At 43.9% G+C, this 24530-nt stretch overlaps 1 protein-coding gene across 1 annotated transcript; it reads right to left on the bottom strand.

The window, feature by feature from the left end:
- Nucleotides 1-7727: 7727 nt before the first annotated feature.
- On the bottom strand, nt 7728-24247 carry sbk1 (SH3 domain binding kinase 1). The gene is made up of 4 exons (XM_041877409.2): nt 23489-24247; nt 11366-11613; nt 10555-10757; nt 7728-10110 (listed from the first exon to the last, which is right to left on the bottom strand). The coding sequence occupies exons 1-4, from the start codon at nt 23512-23514 to the stop codon at nt 9268-9270; spliced, it is 1320 nt and encodes a 439-aa protein (XP_041733343.1). The 5' UTR covers nt 23515-24247; the 3' UTR covers nt 7728-9267.
- Between the last annotated feature and the right edge of the window lie 283 nt (nt 24248-24530).

Raw genomic sequence — 24530 nt, 5'->3', positions numbered from 1 at the left:
TCAATGTACCTCTTCAATGTAATAAAAAAAATAATCATCCCTCGCTGCTACTCGAATGGACTTCTTCCCTTCTCTCACTTTCTTAGCTGCTCTCTCAAATATCTCAACTAATGTATAGAACAATCTTAAAACGATCTACTTTGGTTTAGACACAAGCATCATGAAACCTATAACACAAATTCATTTTACTTTGTGAAAATCCATTTTGGACATAACTTGCTTACGACTTTTTCCATGTGGTTTCTTCCTTCACAAACTCCATGAAATGATGACCTCATCCTAAATATTTGGTCACTTGATTAATTTTGTGTATGAGTTTCCTAGAAACAAGGGGTGGCTCAACTAATCCTTTGGCTCAACTTACCGCACTCTCCCCTACCATAAGCTCATTCCACAGCTACCTTGAAATATTGCCGATGGATAATTTTTGATAGCTCAAACGGTTGGCACGTTGTCAAGGAGGGCCGTCACGTGTGCTAGCAAAGCAGAGGTCCTGGGTTAGAGCCTCAGTGTGAGCCGAATCAGGAGGAAGCGGTACTCGCTAAGCAAGCAGCGTGATGTCCGTGACACTCACAAACCAGTCTTCAATTTCTGTTAACTGCCTTGCCTCCTAACGATTACATTTAGCTTGGCCTAGCATCTCCCCAAAGCCCGGACTTAACACCACAGCACCTCCACTGAGCTTGACAACTCCATCCACCCATGAAACATCTTGGCTCCATCCATCCTTGCCTATCAGCTCCACACAGCTTGTGTTTAGAAACCCTATTTCTCTCCGGCAAGATCTGAGGTATAGGCTGCTGGAGCGGTTAATGCTAACTCAATTAGTCTGCAGTTCAGTCGTTAAGCTACTGTAGCTAGCTAGCTACCTCAGGTCACCAGCCATTCAAAGAGCAGGAGAACAGTCTATCACACATTACAAGATTCCACACGCTAACTTCAGCGTTCTCTCTGCCACATTGACCTTTCCAGTGCTTTTGTACTGTCTGACCTGATTAGCTTAGTGCAGCAGCTGCTACAACCCACCATTTCCCCATCATCCATCTCAGCCCCATTATGAATATACCACTAACACCTCAGATCAAAGAAGACAACATTAACATGCGCTGAAGGGTGGCAGCTGATAATTCTTCTCGTCCACCGTGGCATATTCCAACTGCTTTCGACCTCTTTGAAGTCCGCCAGATAACTCCTATCTACGGATGTGTTAATTGGTCTTTTAGCAGGAAGTCAGCTTATTAAAGCAGTCTGAGGGGCTAGCGCACACACCAGACCAAAGCCTCGGGAAATGAGACGTGCTTTGAGCTGACCTTCAGCTAATGTGCAGTCGAAAGAACACATCTAGGACTGGATTTGCATACACATATAGACGGAGTGGAATTAAATACAGGGAAGAGGGGGGATAAACTAAGACATTCAGCCATTTGTAGACGTTAATGCGACTTTAATAGTCATTTTAACATATATATATAAAAAAGTTGGCATCAGTTGTGTACAGAAAGTTAGATTTTAACTCGATATTAAACATTTTTATTTGTTTGCATGTTAAAGACGTTATACATTTGTACATTTACATAATTCAACTGGGGTAAACAGTAGGCTACTCACTACAGAGCTAAAATCAACACTACACAATGTGATCATAATGCCTATATCACCTAATAACAGTCTGTGACAACTGACTTGACACTTATGACAACTGACATAACACTGTTCTGATGTATAAAGTTGCGCGATATTGAACAAAACTATAAATATTCACAATTTCACACAGCAAAACAGTCTATGTCATAAGTGTAAGGCTACACATACGCAAGTTATGCAAGCATTTGGACCTCCATTTCAAGTGTCTCTAAACTACCCCTGTCATTATCTACATTATTGCACAGACGGACAGTGGGACCTAAGGCAGAGCTATTAAACGTTCTTACAACCAATTGGAGACTGATGCTTCACCCTCTGAGTGGTCACAGAAAAGCTCAGCCCAGATTGAGGTCAATGAACCATCGATCTCCTCTGACTACGGTCACCCTTAAATTGTGTCGTCTGACCAGGGCACTGCAGGACTAGCAGGTAGGGGTTCTAGAGATGATGAAGGGCAAATGAAGGTGAATTGGACATATTTTGACAATGTAATTAGTACAACAGATGTATTTATATAGTATATGTGATGGAATGAGACCCACTTTGACGAGATAGTAGAGATAGTAGAACAGACATACTGTATACTACAAAATGCCTTCAGAAAGTATTCACATTTTGTTGTGTTACAGCCTGAATTCATAATGGATTAAATTGATTTTTTTCTCACCCACATTATACTCCATAATGACAAAGTGAAAACATATTTCTAGAAATTCTTGCAAATTTATTGAAAATTAAATACAGAAATGTCTCATTTAAGTATTCACACCCCTGAGTCAATACATGTTAGAATCACCTTTGGCAGTGATTGCAGTTGAATCTTTCTGGGTAAGTCTCTAAGAGCTTTGCACACCTGGATTGTACAATATTATATACTTTTTAAAATTCTTCCAGCTCTGCAAAGTTGGTTGTTGATCATTGTGGGACAACCATTTTCCAGTCTTGCCATAGATTTTCAAGCCGATTTAAGTCTAAATTGTAACTAGGCCACTCAGGAACATTCAATGTCGACCTGGTAAGCAACTCCAGTGTATATTTGGCCTTGTGTTTTAGGTTATTGTCCTGCTGAAAAGTGAATTTGTCTCCCAGTTTGAACCAGGTTTTCCTCTAGGATTTTGCCTGTGCTTTGCTATATTCAGTTTATTTTTATCCTAAGAAACTCCCTAGTCCTTGCCGATGATGAGCATACCCATAACATGATGCAGCCACCACAGTGCTTGAAAATATGAAGAGCGGTACTCAGTGATGTGTTGTGTTTGATTTGCCCCAAACATAACGCTTTGTATTCATGACATAAAGTTAATTTCTTAGCCACATTTTTTGCAGTTTTACTTTAGTGCCTTATTGCATGTTTTGGAATATTTGTATTCTGTACAGGCTTCCTTCTTTTCACTCTGTCATTTAGGTTAGTACTGTGGAGTAACTACAATGTTGTTGATCCAGCCTCAGCTTTCTCCTATCACAGCCATTCAAATTAAACTCTGTAACTGTTTTGAAGTCATCATTGACCTCATGGTGAAATCCCTGAGTGGTTTCCTTCCTCTCCTGCAACTGAGTTAGGAAGGACCCTTGTATCTTCGAAGTGACTGGGTGTATTGATACACCATCTAAAGCACAATTAATAAGTTCACCATGGTGGGGCGGCAGGTAGCTTAGTGGGTAAGAGCGTTGTGCCAGTAACCGAAAGGTCGCTGGTTCTAATCCCCGAGCCGACTAGGTGAAAAATCTGTCGATGTGCCCTTGAGCAAGGCACTTAACCGTAATTGCTACCAATCTACCAATAGTTGCTCTTCTTTGTTAAGCATTGGAAAACCACCCTGGTCTTTGTGGTTGAATCAGTGTTTGAAATTCACTGGTCGACAACTGTATGTGTGGGGTACAGAGATGAGGTAGTCATTAAAAAATCATGTTAAACACTATTGTTGCACACAGAGTGAGTCCATGCAACTGACTGTGACGTGTTAAGCACATTTTTACTCCTGAACTTATTTAGGCTTACCATCACAAAAGGTTTGAATACTTACTGAATCAAGAGATTTCAGCTTTTCAGTTTTAATTCATTTGTAAAAAAAAATCTAAAAACATAATTCCACTTTGACATTATGGGGTATTGTGTGTAGGTCAGTGACACAAAATATAAGTTTATTCCATTTTAAATTCAGGCTGTAACACAACATTTGGAAAAAGTCAAGGGATGTGAATACTTTCTGAAGGCACTGTATGTATGTATATATATGACTTTATGACCAAAAATACGTGGACACCTGCTTGTTGCAAATCTCATTCCAAAATCATGGGCATTAATATGGAGTTGGTCCCCCCTTTGCTGCTATAGCAGCCTCCACTCTTCTAGGAAGGCTTTCCACTAGTTGTTGGAACATTGCCACAAGAGCAGTAGTGAGGTCGGGCACTGATGTTGGGCGATTAGGCCTGGCACGCAGTCAGCGTTCCAATTCATCCCAAAGGTGTTCAATTGGGTTGAGGTCAGGGCTCTGTGCAGGCCAGTCAAGTTCTTCCACACCGATCTCGATAAACCATTTCTGTATGGACCTCGCTTTGTGCACGGAGGCATTGTCATGCTGAAACAGGAAAGGGCCTTCCCCAAACTGTTGCCACAAAGGTGGACGCACAGAATTGTCTAGAGTGTTATTATATGCTGTAGCGTTAAGATTTCCCTTCACTGGAACTAAGGGGCGTAGCCCGAACCATGAAAAACAGCCCCAGACTATTATTTCTCCTCAACCAAACTTTACAGTTGCCACTATGCATTGGGGCAGGTAGTGTTCTCCTGGCATCCGCCAAACCCAGATTCATCCGTTGGACTGCCAGATGGTGAAGCGTGATTCATCACTCCAGAGAACGTTTTTCCACTGCTCCAGAGTCCAATGGCGGCGAGCTTTACGCCACTCCAGCCGACGCTTGGCATTGAGCATGGTGATCTTAGGCTTGTGTCCGGCTGCTTGGCCATGGAAAACACACACACACACACACACACACACACACACACACACACACACACACATACATGTGAAGATGGCAATTGCCATGAGAACTCATGGCTAGTAGGGCGGTGTTGTTATTCATACTTGGGAGGTGTTGTTGCAGAACGACCAGACACCTCAATTATGTTTGATGTTTCGGGGGTGGACAGGAGCTGACAAACGAACCAGAAAAACACTGACTGTCACTATCGCGACAGGGATGATGGGCTGTCATCATTGAAAGGAAGGAAGGGAAGGGTGAGACACGCACTAACAAACAAACAAACACACTCAAACACACACACACACACCTGTAAGACATAACAGTATAGGCAGCTTAGCAGATAAATAGAGATGGACGCTCGATAAAGCAGCACACAGTGTGCTTTATAGATGCTTATCTAGCACATGGGGATGTGTGAAACTTACTCCTCAGCCTGAAGTGTTCCCACTTGCGCTAGCAAATAGCTCGCTTTTCGCGTGGCGCCGACTGGTAAGACGCTTCAGGAGGGCGGCCACGTGTGCTAGCAAGGCAGAGTTCCTGGGTTTGAGGTACTCGCTAAGCGAGCAGCGTGACATCCTTTACACTTACATAACTCGTTTTGTTTTTTTCGCTAGATGAGACTCTCGCCATGCAACGGCCTCAATCGATCATCAGCCCACAGCATGCCAAAGGGGGAGAGAGAGATCATCCCACCAGACAACACAGCATGGCTCAGAGACTCAAGCGCAGGAGAAAGACAGGCAGATGGGAGGGAGGAATGAGCGAGTGAGAGAGAGAGAAAGGAGCGAAAGATGGCGAAGGACAGAGAGCGGGAAAATTGGGTGGCTGGGGGTTTGAGGAGCCTGGAGCGAACATGGGATCTCTGAACACTGTTTTGGAATTGCTTTGGTAATGTTATACAGGATGCATGTGTGCATTAATACAGTCATTCAGTAAAGCAGTAATACAGTAAAGCAGTAATTCAGTCAAGTACTTGATTGAATTGAGTTGTGAGGAACGAAAGGGACTATTGATGGTCAACATGTGCTAAGGTCATGATGGGGTCACGGTGTTCAGAACGTGCTAAACAGTACTATTCCAATGGGCCCTGGTCAGATCCCTACCACACTCTAAAGGCTGCTACTGCCCACCACATATAGTCCCGGGATCCTGCACCATGATTCACCACTACAGAGCATTATCTTTTTATAGCTTTCATATACTGTACATACTTTGTCATATTCCTTTGCTACATACAGTGCATTGCTCCAAAAATAACATATAACCCTGTAACCCCTCCCAGTAGTAAAACTAAATTAGTAGAGCTACATGGTTGAACTGCCTGACTATAATACAGTGTACCGCTTCACATATGAAATATTTACAGTATTAATATTTCTCCCCCATTTCAAAGAGCGTGTGATTTAGTTGTTCAAACACACACATACACACCCAAATACATACACACCCACAGTCCCACACACACACACACACACAAATAGTGGGTATAAAATAAGCAATCCCTGTATTCTATTCTATAACAGCTTCCAAGCATTTGAATGTCAACAGAATAAATCCTTTATTTTCACATCTGAACATACAGTGGGGAGAACAAGTATTTGATACACTGCCGATTTTGCAGGTTTTCCTACTTACAAAGCATGTAGAGGTCTGTACGGTAATTCTTATCATAGGTACAGGTACACTTCAACTGTGAGAGACGGAATCTAAAACAAAAATCCAGAAAATCACATTGTATGATTTTTAAGTAATTAATTTGCATTTTATTGCATGACATAAGTATTTGATACATCAGAAAAGCAGAACTTTATATTTGGTACAGAAACCTTTGTTTGCAATTACAGAGATCATACGTTTCCTGTAGGTCTTGACCAGGTTTGTACACACTGCAGCAGGGATTTTGGCCCACTCCTCCATACAGACCTTCTCCAGATCCTTCAGGTTTCGGGGCTGTCGCTGGGCAATACGGACTTTCAGCTCCCTCCAAAGATTTTCTATTGGGTTCAGGTCTGGAGACTGACTAGGCCACTTTAGGACCTTGAGATGCTTCTTACGGAGCCACTCCTTAGTTGCCCTGGCTGTGTGTTTCGGGTCGTTGTCATGCTGGAAGACCCAGCCACGACCCATCTTCAATGCTCTTACTGAGGGAAGGAGGTTGTTGGCCAAGATCTCGCGATACATGGCCCCATCCATCCTCCCCTCAATACGGTGCAGTCGTCCTGTCCCCTTTGCAGAAAAGCATCCCCAAAGAATGATGTTTCCACCTCCATGCTTCACGGTTGGGATGGTGTTCTTGGGGTTGTACTCATCCTTCTTCTTCCTCCAAACACAGCGAGTGGAGTTTAGACCAAAAAGCTCTATTTTTGTCTCATCAGACCACATGACCTTCTCCCATTCCTCCTCTGGATCATCCAGATGGTCATTGGCAAAAGACGGGCCTGGACATGCGCTGGCTTGAGCAGGGGGACCTTGCGTGCGCTGCAGGATTTTAATCCATGACGGTGTAGTGTGTTACTAATGGTTTTCTTTGAGACTGTGGTCCCAGCTCTCTTCAGGTCATTGACCAGGTCCTGCCGTGTAGTTCTGGGCTGATCCCTCACCTTCCTCATGATCATTGATGCCCCACGAGGTGAGATCTTGCATGGAGCCCCAGACCGAGGGTGAATGACCGTCATCTTGAACTTCTTCCATTTTCTAATAATTGCGCCAACAGTTGTTGCCTTCTCACCAAGCTGCTTGCCTATTGTCCTGTAGCCCATCCCAGCCTTGTGCAGGTCTACAATTTTATCCCTGCTGTCCTTACACAGCTCTCTGGTCTTGGCCATTGTGGAGAGGTTGGAGTCTGTTTGATTGAGTGTGTGGACAGGTGTCTTTTATACAGGTAACGAGTTCAAACAGGTGCAGTTAATACAGGTAATGAGTGGAGAACAGGAGGGCTTCTTAAAGAAAAATTAACAGGTCTGTGAGAGACGGAATTCTTACTGGTTGGTAGGTGATCAAATACTTATGTCATGCAATAAAATGCAAATTAATTACTTAAAAATCATACAATGTGATTTTCTGGATTTTTGTTTTAGATTCCGTCTCTCACAGTTGACGCGTACCTATGATAAAAATTAAATCTGCAAAATCGGCAGTGTATCAAATACTTGTTCTCCCCACTGTACCTGTGCCTGTATGAACCAATGAGCACACTGTTACAGTATGAAATGTGTCCTTTTAAACTGTTGTCTACCAGAGGAAATCACTTGTAACCCTAAAAAGGAAGTCATTGTGAGACAGGAAGTGACCCGCTAAGATGTCCTGAGATAATGGGAGAATCTCATTTGGATTTGCTCAACTCCTGCGTCCTCCCTCTCTCGCTTACTGTATATGAAATTAGACTCTCTTTCTCCACTCACCCGTCATTAGGCAAATTATGTTTACAGGGGTGGAATGATAGAGATGTATGTTATATATCAATGGGTGAAATCCCAAAAATAAATGTGTGAAGTGATAAAAAAACGAATTTAGATAGTTGTGCAAGACATTTTATAGATAAAAGGATAAGTAGCATTTCGTTTTTAAATGTTTGCATGCTTTTCTCCTTCAAGAAAACAACAGCTGATTCAAAGGGGCAGGTATTAAAAGACTTCCACGCTTGCCACCACAAGGATACTCTTGTGCTTCCTCTGCAGAAGAAGGTAATCGAGGAGGGGAGCAGGCTCCTTCGTTAACCTACTAACAAATTCACACTCTCCTCCACCACTTATCGGTTTCCGGATCACGGAGAGAGGACGGAGGAGTCGAGGAAAGGATGAACTTTTGCCCAAATTAGAATCTCCGATGTCTGACAGCAAGGTCCTGTCTCAGTCCAGACAGTCTAGATGAGCAATATCCTGTCGTCATAGTAACTGCTCCATTGGAGAGTCACTTTCACATATTTTCAGCTTTTGAAAAACAATCCTTCTCCCCTATTGTCCATAGCCATTTTCACACTTTGGAAATGTCCAGAAAAGCTGTGATATCCCATTGTTTCAGCGATATGTCAGTCAAATAGAAGATCAGTTTGCCGTATTGGATCACTGGCCCTCTGATCAGCTAGTTTCCTAAAGAAAGTCACCTGATCAGCTAATGTTTGGGCCTCCCCAGGTTAAAGGTATTTATAGAGAGAGAGAAGCAGAGGAAGAAAGATAAAAATTAGAGAAAGGAGGGAGAAAGGAGAGAATATGTGACGTCAGAGAGCATTGAGTGTTTCTACCGAACCCCTCGTTTAGAAGTGGCTAGCATTGTTTCTTTTGTTAGCATCATTAGCAGTGTTACTGTGTGGGCTTAGAGGCAAAATGGCTGAACAGCAGAACGAGTTGCTGTGAGAAACGGTGTCAGTCAGTGGACTCTTGAATGTTGCTTCTCCAACTCTAAGGTCACTAATCTAAATGACAAACACATGCTCTAGTGATGACTCGTCCAAGGGTGCGCTGCTGTGAGTGATGATAGCAATTTCTGTGGCACAGTCAGGAATTCGAAATTGGGGATCTTCTCGGCAGCATTGTAATAGGTCAACCTTTCACCCCAGTCTCAATGGCAGTCGCTATTACTTTGCACAGCTTCCTATCGCTGTGGCAACAGCCACAGATACTGCTGCTCGTCCCCTCATTCTCAGACACAGATCTCTATGGCAGTAGCCATCACCATCTGGCTCTTGGTCTTCTCCCGGCCCGGAGAAGAGTGGTGCTGGCCAGGAGACTCCTCCTGAGGGGAATAGGGGTCAGAGAGGACACTCCTCTTCAGGGGCGCTGGGCGCAGTAATGTGGTCGTCCCAGGTGGGGTGGAGGGCTCTGGGTGTCTGTGGGAGCGTGACGAGGAGGAAGACGAAGAGGAGGTGGAGGTACAGCTTGCGGAGCATACACCAGACGAACTGGACCTCTCGCCTCTCTTGGCCCGGCAGGAGGCGCGGCGTCGGAGCTCGCTGACCAGCTCGTACTTGACAAAGCAGAAGACGTCCTTCACGCCGCAGCGCTTCTCAGGCTCGGCGGCGAGCAGCCGCTGGAACATGCGTAGGGCGTCATCGGTGAAGCGGCGCCACTGGGACGGGTAGGCCGCTGTGGGGCACCCCGCCCGCTGCCAGCGGCGGAACTCCTCGTAGAAGGCGTCGGCGGGCAGCGCTGCCTCCCAAGGGAAGTTACCCGTCAGCATGCAGAAGACGAGCACACCGAAGGCCCACACGTCTAGACTGGTGGTCACCAGGAAGCCTTCGGCACGACTGGCGCGGCACACCTCTGGCGCCGTGTATGGGATGGTGCCGCTCACGCGCTTCACGCGACAGCCCACGCGCCGCGTCATGCCGAAGTCAGCCAGTTTGATGCGTCTGCACTCACGGTCGAAGAGGAGCACGTTCTCGGGCTTGACGTCGCGGTGCACCAGGTTCTTGCTGTGCATGAAGTCCAGAGCCAGACCCAGCTGCTGCATACAGCGCTTCACCATCTCCTCCGGAAGACCAACCTACAAGGAGGAGGAGAGGAAAGGAGGAAGGAGGGAAGAAAGAGAAAGGGGTGAACAGATTTGTTTTAGAGTGTACAGTAGAGGGGAGGAAAACCAAGTGCAATAAATGAAATTAGAAAGAAACAGAATAAAGGTGTAGAGGGAGTAAAGTGGGACAAAAGAGGCTTTGTTAAGCGTTATATTTGCACTCATCTTTAACAACCTAGAGTAAGAACCTTTGAGTCAAAGGTAGCCCTCCACTGAAAAGCACGGAAATGAAACGAGAGCCTTACAGTACATACTAAAGGAGTATGCAGCTCAAATTTGAGTAGGGACTTAAACAAGGCTCCAATCCCAGAAGGGCTTGTTAAAACCACATCGCTTTGAAACACTGGGCTTGATTGGCTAGGGTGTGGGAGAACAGTGAAATAGTGGGCAGATGATAAGCATGATCCAGTACAGTACCTGGGGGGGAATGATGTCGAACAGGTCTCCCGCGGGCGCGTACTCCTGTCCGAAGACGTAGCTATCCTCTGTCTCGAAGAGTACGTCCAGGACTTTGATGATGAAGGGGCTGCAGCTCAGTGTGCCCGTCAGGCTGTACTCCCTCAGGAAGCTCTTCAGCTTCGTCTTGCTCTTGGTAACAAACTTCAGAGCCATTTTGGTGCCTGATATGTTCACACAGAGAAGAACCGAATGAATGAAGGAATACTTTAATGTCCTGTAGGAAAAGTTGTTTGGCAACATTTCAGAAGACAGAGACTGTATCAACATACTGTACAGTATCAGAGCAATATCTTAGTGTCAAGGCAAATATAAACTACACTGACATTTATTAAGTGAACTGAACTAAATATGCCTGTGCTATCTGATTCTGTGTATGTGAGACCTCCTCCACTCCCCTCTCTGTACCAGCTGCCTCTGTGCTCTGAAACACACCCTCAGCTGTTGATTAAGCACACAGCTGTGGAATCAGAGCTTCTTAGAAAGCTTCCACTGTACTTTTACCCAGTCTAGTGCTCTCTTCACCTTAATGGCGTGTAACCTTTTAATGAACTCTCAACTTAAAGAACCCTTTCACCCTGAAGTCTTACACTATCGACCTCACAACGCCCTGTCACTGTAGTGCCCGTTTCACTGAACCTTTGATTTAGCCTACATTCTATGGCACCATCTGGCTCTCTGGTCCTGTTGTAGTATGACTGTGTAAACTCCATTGAAACCTTTGCTCCCAACAATGTCCCTTCACCACACCCATGGATGCCCTCTGACTCACCCTGTGTGCGGTGTGCCACCAGGTCCACCTTGCCGTAGGTGCCCTTGCCCAGCTTGCGAATGTGCTCGTAGTGTTTGGCCACATCTGCACCCGACAGGGAGGTTATGGCCAGAGCCTGCATGTCCTCCACAGGCGCCCCTCCACCACCACAGTACCCCACCTTGGAGGTGGGAGAGCCCCTGCCGCTGCCCACCTGGCCCGGCCCCGACGGAGACAGAGACAGGCTCGCCTTGACGCTGTGGGGCAGACTGGGGTCAGAAGAGAATACACACAAACATAACATTAAGTCATGTCTGAGGCAGTAAAGAGTAGGAGAGTTTCATGCTAAATACAGCAAGCTTATTGGCGATCCCACACACACGTGACAACTTGACTTAGAATGACGCTCAGTGTGTGTGTGTGTGTGTATGCGTGTGTGTGCTTTTTTGCCTATGTGCAAATGAATGACTACACTGAGGTGAAAGCTATGATCCCTTATTGATGTTACCTGTTAAATCCACTTTAAAATCAGTGTAGATGAAGGGTAGGAGACAGTTTAAAGAAGGATGTTAAGCCTTGAGACAGATTGTGTATGTGTTCCATTCAGAGGGTGAATGAGTAATACAAAAGATTTAAGGGCCTTTGAACGGGATATGGTAGTAGGTGCCAGGCACAGCTGTTAGAGTCTGTCAAGAACTGCAACACTGCTGGGTTTTTCATGCTCAACAGTTTTCTGTGTGTATCAAGAAAGGTCCACCACCCAAAGGACATACAGCCAACTTGATACAACTGTAGGAAGCATTGGGCCAGCATCCCTTGGAATGCTTTAGACACATTGTAGAGTCCGAATTGAGGTTGTTCTGAGAAAAAAAGGGGGTGCAGCTCAATATTAGGAAGGTGTTCCTAATGTTTTGTACACTCAGTGTATAATAGACAGTTCGAGTACATCTTCATTTGCATACAATCAATGCAGTGGAAGAGGAGCAGAAGGGGATTGGGTTGTGTGCCTGGCAGTGGAGGCTGGTGGGAGGAGCTATAGGAAGATGGGCTCTGTGTAATGGCTGGAATGGAATTAATGGAACGGAATCAAACATGTGGTTTCTATATGTTGGATGTGTTTGACACTGTTCCATTTCTTCCATTCCAGCCATTACAAAGAGCCCGTCCTCCTATAGCTCCTCCCACCAGCCTCCACTGGTGCCTGGTAAACATATTTGACATAGAGTCCCTCTGGGCAGTTAGACATGGGTCTTAGACTGGGTCTAAGGGTCGCTGAACTTCTAGGAACTCATGCAGACAATATTGACCTTTACAGTACACAAGAATGGAGCTGGGCAGGTGGATGTAGGGATGGACACAGCTGACACAGAAATGGTAAAGGCCGTGGTGGATATAATATAATAATAATAATAATATAATCCAGATTATATTCAAAGTGCCTCTTCCAATAGAAATGCATTGCCGTACAATCGATAGCGTGAAGGGAGAAAAAGGGATTAGTTGTGCCCAGTAAATATATTTGGCTTGTAGTGGCTCTGGGCTAGCTGTTGGAATGCTGGTTGTCGACTCAATTTGCTGAACCCTGAAAACGTTGTTGTTGAGATGTTTGGTAGGACTTTGCCATAGGACAGACTGACCATTGGAGGACATGGTGGTCGTATAGGGCAGCAACACTTCATTACACTCTATGACACAATAGATGCGCTTATTCGGAATGCTAGCTGACCTAAAAAACGAACAAACATATAAATCTCTACCATTGTCATTGTGTGTGACTGTTTTTATGTGCTGTGTGTTTACTTGTACTGTACACACAGATAGGGTTATTGATAAGGCAAGGCTGATCTCACACAGAGATCATCTATTGTGCATGAATATCAACACACACAAACCCCAACAGTGTATATTTCTCACAGAGATGGACCATTGGAAAGCGAGCACTCTCGCTCTCTCACACAGACACACACACACACACACACAAGTTCACTGAAGGCTCTTTCTCCTCTCCCTCCCTCCCTCCCTCCCTCCACAGCCCAGCTTTTTTGTTCTGTTCTTCCTCTCGTCCAAATGAGATCACTCAGCTATATCTTGTGAGAAGAAAGTAATAAATATTGTAAGATGAATTAGAGGGAGGAAACTGAAATAGGATGCAGCTATTTGGAGCCACCTTCGTTTCTAAGATCTTCACACGCTGGGACTAAACAAGGCCAAATTATAACAGTGTGCCTTGCTAAGTATCTTCCATTAGAACACAAATACTAATTTATTCAGTGAAGATTAGAGCCCAGAGAGATATAGACATCCTGTAAGTCACAGCGTGTCTTCTGCCTAGGAGTGAAAACTGTACAGTCCATTGTCTATGCAGCGTATATCTATGTTGCTCATTTGCTGTTATCAAAAAACAGCTTTGAACAGGTTTGGTTCAATTGACCAAATAACCTTTGAAAGTTAGAAACAGATTGACTAGACCGGATCCCCGATCCTGCTCCTGATCCATCAGTCATAATGAATGTTTGTTTACTGGCACTCCTTCAGCTCTAGCTTGCTAGCTGCAGCCACCTAGGGCTCCACGGAGGGACATGCAACGCTCCGGCATCAAGTCTAATCGCATTACTCAGCCTCCACTAAGAAAAAAACACCCCCGAACCCAAGACGCTGCCACCTCATTTCCTTTGCAGAGCATGATTAAGAGACCCAGAATGTGATGAGAGGAAGAGAGATGCATCAGCTGCAGTCTAATGTTCTAAATGTGAACCGGGAAATTGGTACCTGCAAAGTGCTTTGTGGGTGTGTTGATGGAGGTTTATGTGTGAGTCTGGGTTTGGATGAATGTGTGTACTGAATTTGTTGTGAATGTTTGTGTATAAGTGTGTGACTGAGCTCAGTTTGCATGTATTGGTTTGTGTGTGAGTGTCTATGTGTGTCTGTGCCCCCGTACACACAGTCCGGCAGTGACACTATCAAAGGGCCATTGTGTTTCTCTCTCTCCCAGAGAGCAGCTGCGGCGCTGCATGAGGGAGGCAGAGCGTCTCCACCGGGTCTCTTTCCTCACGACTGTTCAGCTAAGGCCACATGCCACACTGTGCTCCCATACTGCTCTCTGATCCCACGCTGTCTTCAGCAGCTAGAAAAGAGAGGCAGCATGGATATATAGGGATTTCACTGGTGTGAGATCCTCATGTCCCTTGGTTTATTGAGCCAGTGTATATCATTAAAATAACTGAAGAGTCTGCACACTCAAATGATCCATACACACATTTCACTACTTGGATCAAAACACTTAAATAAAGGTATGTTATTATCTATGCATAGTCACTTTATCCCTACCTACATGTACAAATTACCTCGACTAACCTGTACCCCAGCACATTGACTCGGTACCACTACCCCCTGTATATAGCCTCGTTATTGTTATTTTATTTTTTACTTTAAATGTATTTAGTAAATATTTTCTTAGCTCTATTTCTAGAACTGCATTTGCATTGGTTAAGGGCTTGTAAGTAAGCATTTCACGGAAAGGTCTACACCTGTTGTATTCCGCGCATGTGACAAATAGCATTTGATTTGATTTGATGTTAGTTAGATAACACATTATGGCTGCCATTAAAATGGGTAAGCGGATTGCAGTGAGAGATCTATTCCAGTTTCTCATTCCCAATTCATGTCATTCTTAGCACCTCTGAACCTTCATTGCTCTAGACTCTAGAGATCACCACATGCAGCAATTAGGTATTTTCTGCAATGTTTCATGTGCTGTGAACTGAAAGATGACCTCTAGCAGCCATCAGCGCAGAGGTCGTCTACTTCGCTAACCCTAACAGATAAGACATCCCCTTTAAAAGTCCAGAATGCACTAACAGACAAAAACATACCATTTAATGTCCTGAATAGTCCACACTAACAGACAGAAGAACCTACATGAACCACACACACACACATTTCTGCTAAATTGCAAAAACGGTATTATTATATATTAAAATGGTCTACAGTAACAGCCTGGACCTCCATATGCCCAGACACGAGATGGCTAGTGAAATAGCCAGACGACCTTTACTGAACAAACTCTTGGCTTGTGATGAGAATAGAGATGAACCCTGCGATGCCAAAATGTTTATTTATTTTTTCTCAGTTTGTGTCACCATCTCATGTAGAGGGCAGAACGTTTTAATACCCCCTTTACTTATTCCACAAATTGACTTTTTCCCCCTCAACCATCTACACTCAATACCCCATAATGACAAAGTGAAAACATGTTTAAAGACATTTTTGCAAGTTTATTGAAAATGAAATCCAGAAATCTAATTTACATTTCACACCCCTGAGTCAATACTTTGTAGAAGCACTTTTGGCAGCAATTACAGCTTTGAGTCGTCTTGGGTAGGTCTGTATCAGCTCTGCGCATCTGGATTTGGTGATTTTCCCCATTCTTCCTTGCAGATTTTCTCAAGCTCTGTTAAGTTAGATGGTGCAATCTTTCCACAGATTTTCATTGGATTCAAGTCTGGGCTTTGGCTGGGCCACTCAAGGACTGTCACATTCTTGTTCTGAAGCCATTCCAGCGTTGCCTTGGCTGTATGCTTGGGGGTCATTGTACTGTTGGAACATAAATCTTCGCCCCAGTCTAAGGTTGTTTGCACTCTGAAGCAGGTTCTATTCAAGGATTTGCCTGTATTTGGCTCCATTCATTGTTCCCTCTATCCTTACCAGTCTCCCAGTCCCTGCCACTGAAAAGCCTCCCAATAGCATGATGCTGCCACCCCCATGCTTCACGGTAGGGATGGTGTTAGACAGGTGATGAGCTGTGCCTGGTTTTCTCCAGACATAGCGCTTTGTATTCAGGCCAAAGAGTTCAATTGTCTCATCAGACCACAGAATCTTTTGTCTTTCACGTGCCTTTTTGTAAACTCCAGGCGTGCTGTCATTTGTCTTTTTCTGAGGAGTGGCTTCCGTCTGGCCACTCTCCCATAAAGCCCAGATTGGTGAAGTGCTGTAGAGACTGTTGTCCTGGCAGGTTCTCCCACCTCAGCCAAGGAACTCTGTAGTTCTGTCAGAGTGATCATTGGGTTCTTGGTCAACTCTCTGACCAAGGTCCTTCTTGCCCGGTTGCTCAGTTTGGGCAGATGGTCAGCTCTAGGCAGAGTATGGGTAGTTCCATATGTTTTGTATTTCCATTTGATGCAGACCATTGTGCTCTTGGAAACGTTCAACACTCTAGAAATTGTTTAATACCCTTCCCCAGATATATGCCTCATCACAATTCTATCTTGGAGATCTACGGACAGTTCCTTGGACTTCATGGGGGTATATTTTCTGCTCTGACATGCACTGTCAACTGTGGGACCTTATATTGACAGGTCATGTCCAAACAATTGAATTGGCCACAAATGGACTCCAATCAAGTTGTAGTGACATCTCAAGCATGATCAAAGGAAATTGGATGCACTGGAGCTCAATTTGGAGTGTCATAGCAAAGGGTCTGAATACTTATGTAAATAAGATACTTCCGTTTTTTTTGCAAACATTTCTGAAAACGTGTTTTCAGTTTGTCATTATGGGGTATTGTCTGTAGATGGGTGAGAAAAAATTATCTATTTAATCAATTTTTAATTCAATCCTTTGTTCTTTACTAAACTTAGAGTTGTTTTGTGTAAAGATTGTTTGGTCTTGAATCTATAATTGATCCCTCGTGCCTCATCTCATCCTTTTCCCATATTCATGGTAATGTTCTATCTGTACAATATTGGCCTCGTGTTTGAGTGTCTATTCATCTCGACATGAGAACACATCAATAATTAGGCTATTTTGTCTTTCATATTGGTGTGAAATTAAAGGCCCAGTGCAGTCAAATACATGATTTTCCTGTGTTATACAGTTGAAGTCGGAAATTTACATACACTTATGTTGGAGACAATAAAACTTGTTTTTCAACCACTCCACAAATTTCTTGTTAACAAATGATAGTTATGGCAAGTCGGATAGGACATCTACTTTGTGCATGACACAAGTCATTTTTCCAACAATTGTTTACAGACAGATTATTTCACTTATAATTCACTGTATCACAATTCCAGTGGGTCAGAAGTTTACATACACTAAGTTGACTGTGCCTTTAAACAGCTTGTAAAATTCCAGAAAATGATGTCATGGCTTTAGAAGCTTCTGATAGGCTAATTGACATCATTTGAGTCAATTGGAGGTGTACCTGTGGATGTATTTCAAGGCCTACCTTCAAACTCAGTGCCTCTTTGCTTGACATTATGGGAAAATCAAAAGAAATCAGCCAAGACCTCAGAAAAAAATTGTAGACCTCCACAAGTCTGGTTCATCCTTGGGAGCAATTTCCAAACGCCTGAAGGTACCACGTTCATCTGTACAAACAATAGTACGCAAGTATAAACACCATGGGACCACGCAGCCGTCATACCGCTCAGGAAGGAGATACGTTCTGTCTCCTAGAGATGAACATACTTTGGTGCGAAAAGTGCAAATCAATCCCAGAACAACAGCAAAGGACCTTGTGAAGATGCTGGAGGAAACAGGTACAAAAGTATCTATATCCACAGTAAAACGAGTCCTATATCGACATAACCTGAAAGGCCGCTCAGCAAGGAAGAAGCCACTGCTCCAAAACCACCATTAAAAAGCCAGACTACGGTTTGCAACTGCACATGGGGACAAAGATAGTACTTTTTGGAGAAATGTCCTCTGGTCTGATGAAACAGAAATAGAACTGATTGGCCATAATGACCATCGTTATGTTTGGAGGAAAAAGGGGGTGCTTGCAAGCCGAAGAACACCATCCCAACCGTGAAGCAGGTGGGTGGTAGCATCATGCTATGGGGGTGCTTTGCTGCAGGAGGGACTGGTGCACTTCACAAAATAGATGGCATCATGAGGAAGGAAAATTATGTGGATCTATTGAAGCAACATCTCAAGAAATCAGTCAGGAAGTTAAAGCTTGGTCACAAATGGGTCTTCCAAATGGACAATAACCCCAAGCATACTTCCAAAGTTGTGGCAAAATGGCTTAAGGACAACAAAGTCAAGGTATTGGAGTGGCCATCACAAAGCCCTGACCTCAATCCTATAGAGGATTTGTGGGCAGAACTGAAAAAGCGTGTGCGAGAAAGGAGGCCTACAAACCTAACTCAGTTACACCAGCTCTGTCAGGAGGAATGGGCCAAAATTCACCCAACTTATTGTGGGAAGCTTGTGGAAGGCTACCCGAAACGTTTGACCCAAGTTAAACAATTTAAAGGCAATGCTACCAAATACTAATTGAGTGTATGTAAACTTCTGACCCACTGGGAATGTGATGAAAGAAATATAAGCTGAAATAAATCATTCTCTCTACTATTATTCTGACATTTCACATTAAAATAAAGTGGTGATCCTAACTGACCTAAGACAGGGAACTTTTACTAGGATTAACTGTCAGGAATTGTGAAAAACTGAGATTAAATGTATTTGGCTAAGGTGCATGTAAACTTCTGACTTCAACTGTATATATTTCCACACTGAGGTTGGAATAATACTGTGAAATGGTGAAAATTGATGATGCCATCTTAGTGTAAGAACTGTTTGAAAAGCCTGAAATGTTAGCCTGTTTTGGTGGGATGGAGTTTTAGTGACATCACCAGGAGGTAAATTAGTGAATAGAACAATGAAAAATAGAGTTTCAAACCTCTCTGACAATACCAACTAGTTTTCCGTTTTCCCCTCCCCATGCAGACCACCCACTGGGCACGGATGTCAGTTCAATGTCTAGTTTTGAATTACATTTGGTTGAGTTGTCAACTAACGTGAATTCAATGTGAAATCAATCAAAAATGTCACCCTGTTAGATGGGTCAAAAACCTTCAATGAAATGAAACAACATGGCCGTTCTTTACATTCCATTCTGAGTGGGGGAGTGGGTGTCTGACACAGCAAATCAATATGGAGAGGTCGCACTCTTCATAGCTTCTTAAGTCCACCTTCACTATTCTTGAGAAATGTAAACAGGAGACTAATTAGATTTCATAGTCTGACTCACTTCTCTCTCCCAGGCCCTAATGGACTCTACCTTTTGTCTCAGCTGAAAATGCATAATCTCTCCCTCTCCCTCTCACACACACACACACACACACACGGTGGTCGGTGCCGTTTTCTATTACAGCATATTGGGTGACTGTCATTAATATGACCTTGATAGGTTTAGGCTACTCAAATTTGCCATAGGTGCACAGGTCGAGAGACAAATTGGAGTAATCAAGGTGACAGACAGTGACACATTCAATACCGTTTTGCACACTCTTGCCTGCATCTAGCTGATCTGAGGTGTAATCATTAGTCAAAATAGTTGCATTCTGTTTTGCAACTAAAACTAGAGTTTCTATTGGACAAAATCAGGTCAGTCCATCAACGTTTTGTTCCGTTTGCTTCTGTTTAAGAAACGTTTTGCAACCGAATCGACAGAATGAATACACCCCTGATCACCCTCACCCACATTTCACTTTCATAGCAGCCACATACAGCATCATCACTTTGCTCGTTGTATAATACTTCCTTGCATCTACACGCTCTCCTCCTGTCAGCTTTTCCCTTTGTTTGTGGATTTCATTGCACAACACAACGAAATATAGCTAGCTCACTCTGCTGCTTCTCCTTAATTTTGGAAGATAAATTAATTTGTGCTTTCAGTAATAGAGTCATTCTCTGAATCTTTGATTGGATGGACAACCTTTCAGTTCATGCTACAAGCGCTCTGATAAGTTGGAGGACATCCTCTGGAAGTCGTCTTAATTACTGTGTAAGTCTATGGAAGGGGGTGAGAACCATGAGCCTCTTAAGTTTTGCATTGAAGTCAATGTACCCAGAGGAGGACGGAAAATAGCTGTCCTCCGGCTACACCATGGTGCTACCCTAGAGGGTGCTGTTGAGGCTACTGTATACCTTTATTGCAAAAAACAGTGTGTGTTTTAACCAGTTATTTGGTGACGTGAATATGTTTAGTATAGTTTCATAAAAATAAAAAAAATGATATTTACTGAGTAGGATGGTCCTCCCCTTACTTCTATGAGGAGCCTCCACTGACACACACACAGAGTCTTGTACAGCTAACCTTGTGGGGACACACAATTCAGTCCATTCAAAATCCTATTTTCCCTAACCCTAAACCTAACCCTAACCCTAACCCAAGAACCTAACCTTGACCCTAACACTACAACTAACCCTAGCTCCTAACCCTAACCCTAATTCTAACCCTAACACTACTTCTGACCTTAACCCTAAACCCCCTAGAAATAGCATTTGACCTTGTGGGGACCAACAAAATGTCCCCAGCTGGTCAAATGTTTGTTTGTTTACTATTCTTGTGGGGACTTCTGGTCCCCACAAAAATAGTTAAACACGTCCACACACACACACACACACACACACACACACACACACACACACACACACACACACACACTATATCACAGTTTGTGAACACAGAGGACATGCTTGAGAGGAACAACAAAACACTTTATTCAATATAACCTCAATACACGCTCTGTCGTGAGTGAGTGTCATCTAGCTCCACGGTACACCACTCAGTAGTAAATAACTGAATCATCTACCTTAACAGCACGAGTGCCAGTAGAGCCAGGTACGAGGAGAGCTAGCTACAGTAGCAATTCTCAGTTCTCCTCACACAGGCACGTAACCTTGGAGACTTCCTGCTGGCTGGTGATTGGACAGACCAGCAGCCAGGGCCACAGCCACTCATTTTGACAAATCACCTTCAGTCTGCTGATCCGGCTCTCTCTTCTCTGTCCTCCACCCCCCACTGAGCCGGTGGGCCATGCGGGCGCCACTTGCCTCCCTCTCTCTCTCGCTCTCATGCCCGCCTCAACACCTGCTGCTGCTGCTGCTGAGAGCTGTCAGGGACGGTCAGGGACGGTCAGGCACGGTCAGGCATCACCTCGCCACCACGCTGAGAGGGACCGGACTAAACGGACAGCAGCACAGAGCGCTAACCCTACCCGAGGGTAAACACCCAGAGAGCAGTCAACTGTCCATCTATTATTGCTCTATTGTGAGAAGAGCAGCTAGATTCAAAGAAACTAGACAGTGTGCTACTGCTAACTACAACTGATTGAACTATACGGATGTAGAGTTACAGTGCACCATTCCACATGAAAATACTAGTCTACATCATACAAAAGCAATTGTCAAGACAGTAGAGCCACACAAAACCACTCAACAGTCAAATAGCTGCACTCAGCCAGCCAACCAGCCAATAGGAAAACATATATTATAGATTCGAACCCCCTCACCCTGCATGTACACTACAGTGTAGGAATGTTTAATGTCATGACTGACACTATAGGATTGAGGACATGAAATGGGAGCGAAACACAGCATCCTTCCCCAAGGCAAGGAGGATAATGAATCTCTTTGATATGAAATGGATGGGAAACCGTGACTCCACAGCTGTACTGACAACAACTGGAGTAGACTAGAGTCTAGAAGAGTCTCCTACAGGCTGGGAGAGAGACACAGTTTTGCTGTATTATGATGAGGAGGATCTAAAGAGTAACTTGGCTATTGGCTGGAGGGGACCACTGTAACCAGAGAATCAGACCTTGATGTATTACCATGACGATGGGGGGGATTCTACTGCCAAACGCCAACCCTGTGGTGACATCAGGCTGGATTGATTGCTGAGGCTGCTGAGGTCGCTGAACCAGATGGGTTGCAATCCAATCAAGTCCAGTCCTTTCACTCGTTCCTTCCCCTTTCCTCAATGACTCCGAATGGAATGCAGCCGCTGTAGATGATGCTGGGGCTGATCTAACATCCTGCCTATACATGCAGTTAAGCACATGACTTTACCAGGTCTCTCGTGTCCAACCTGCCCTGTCTACACGCTACACAGGACATAGGCTATACCGTAGGTGTACTGCTCAGTGCACGGTGTGTCAATTGCCAAACAGGGCAGAGTGGTGTGCATGCTGTTGACAGTACAGTATGTTCTATTATATTTATGGTATGCTAGAGTGTATGATAGGCTACCATGAATTATACAGTATGGGATTTAACTATTTTCCAGTATATAGAGTGAAACTGTACTGTGATTTATTCATACAGTACAGTAGCATACTGGCTTTACGAAGTTGTTAATGAAGACTTTACAAAGCTGTTCGTGAACACAAAATATGGTCCTGTGATTGCCGTTCAAGGTCAAGGAAGTACTGCTTTGTCATCAAGCAATAAAGGGTGAATAAAATTAATGTCCAACTCTTCACCGTCATCATGTTTCATTTAGAGTCCATTACACCCCAGAAGGCTTGCTGCTTTTATTGTTTTTTGTTCAATAAAGTCAGACACTCATTTAAATGTATTACAGGCCATTATCAGTGAGATATTAACGCCACTGACCAGAGTGTACACTTGCTTTATGGTGCCTCCAAGTGCCCATTTTGTTACTCTATTTGTGCATAATGGTGCTAAATAACAAATGCAAAGTGCTGCCCGGGAAAGGAAATCCTGCCTGATTTAAATGTACCGGCACTATGGAAATGTGTGGAGGAAAACTCAATCACATTCACCTAGAGAGAAACACACATTCAAGTTCACCTGGAGAATATACTGAATAGCCAGTCTACCTTGAAGGTCTGTCTGTTCTCATCAAATCTTATTATTGTCCCCCCAAAAAAAGCGAATGGGTACTTTTATAGATAAATACTTTTGTTGAGTTGAAAAGGATAATGATGTTGCCTCAGTGTGTTTTGTTCAGAAGAGACAATTTTGAAGATGTCACCTTTTCCTCAAAGAAAACATGAATACTGAAAGCCTAGTGAATATGGTTCCTAAAGTCTATAGGAAATAATTATCACAATTTGTGGAATGAATAGTCCACAATCAATTTGCAAATAAATAAAGTCAACTGAAAATCTTTAGAGGCTACACTAAAAATGATGCACATAGCCTAAAGCACAATACATAGAAACAAACAAACACAGACTGACCAATAAATAACGGTTCATTGCGTTTATGAATCAAGTTGCCATTGCATCATATTTCACAAGATGTATGCATATGCTAATGGAGTAACTTTCACACGAGCTGTGTGTGTGTAATAATGAAGTCCGGATCAGAGGTTGTAACTTAACTCACCTGCTCTCTCCTCCATGGTCCTGCATTTGTGCAGCGCGAGGAGCACCTGCGCTCTTCAACTGACCAGTTGATTCACCGGGGTTTGGTGGCAATAAACCGACGAGATCTTCTGTTTTTTAACCTATTCTAATTTAAATTAAATTAATCATATTTCAACATCAACGAATGAGTCCATATATTAAATTATTATTTTTAAACGGCAGTTATGCTTTTAGTTTCAATTCTGCAGGGTTCTCTTTTTCTGAAAAATTAATAGCCTACAGTGTGAACTGACTTCAGGTCCGTCTTTGTGTCTTGTGTTCTCGTCTGTGTTGATAGTAATTCTCCATTTGGTTCCGTGCGTAAAGGTGCTCTTGTATGTTCGGTTCTTCCGTGCCACTGGAGAATTGACTCCGTTATCTTCTATTGTTTGATGATGAACGGTAAGATTGCCCGTTCCTCTATCGAAAGCGCACATGCACCCTCAACCTGCGAGGCAACTGGAGGCGGGTGTGTGTTTATCTTTCGCTCTTCTTGGGGTCTGCATGACCCAATTCAACACCACACCGCACCAAATCCATTCATTTGCAGCATACTTTCTGCACCTATTCACAGTATCTCCATTTGTCCTCTTTAAATCAGGGTGGTATTGTTGCTTTTCACTCTCCGTTTCACAACTCTTCCCAATCTCTCTGCTGCTTAGCACTACCAGCCAGCTCGTTCATTGTTCCCTCCCGTCTAGTCGTCTCCAACACTCCACCTTCTGGCAGCAGAAGCGCGCTCTCACGTGCACTGGGTCCTAGCGCCAGGGCTTTGTTCCCAATATGCCTTTTACTTACTACACCAATGACTGTTGCATAATTCAGTAGTTTATGGCCTCAAGTACTTTCAATTAATGTACTGGTTGGTGGTTCCCTGGCCATGTTTAACAACAGGCAGGCATGCAGGCATATTTGTCAACCTGAATAGATTGGATTGGTGGAATGGGATTGGAATAACAGGGATAACCTTATCAACCTTAGCGCATAGTCCCCCACTAATCCTTTGAGAGCATGATCAGAAA

The sequence above is a fragment of the Coregonus clupeaformis genome, chromosome 1 (assembly GCF_020615455.1).
Source record: "Coregonus clupeaformis isolate EN_2021a chromosome 1, ASM2061545v1, whole genome shotgun sequence".
Lineage (NCBI taxonomy): Eukaryota > Metazoa > Chordata > Actinopteri > Salmoniformes > Salmonidae > Coregonus > Coregonus clupeaformis.
Note: the sequence above shows the minus strand (reverse complement) of the source record. Positions and strands in the feature narration are given on the sequence as shown.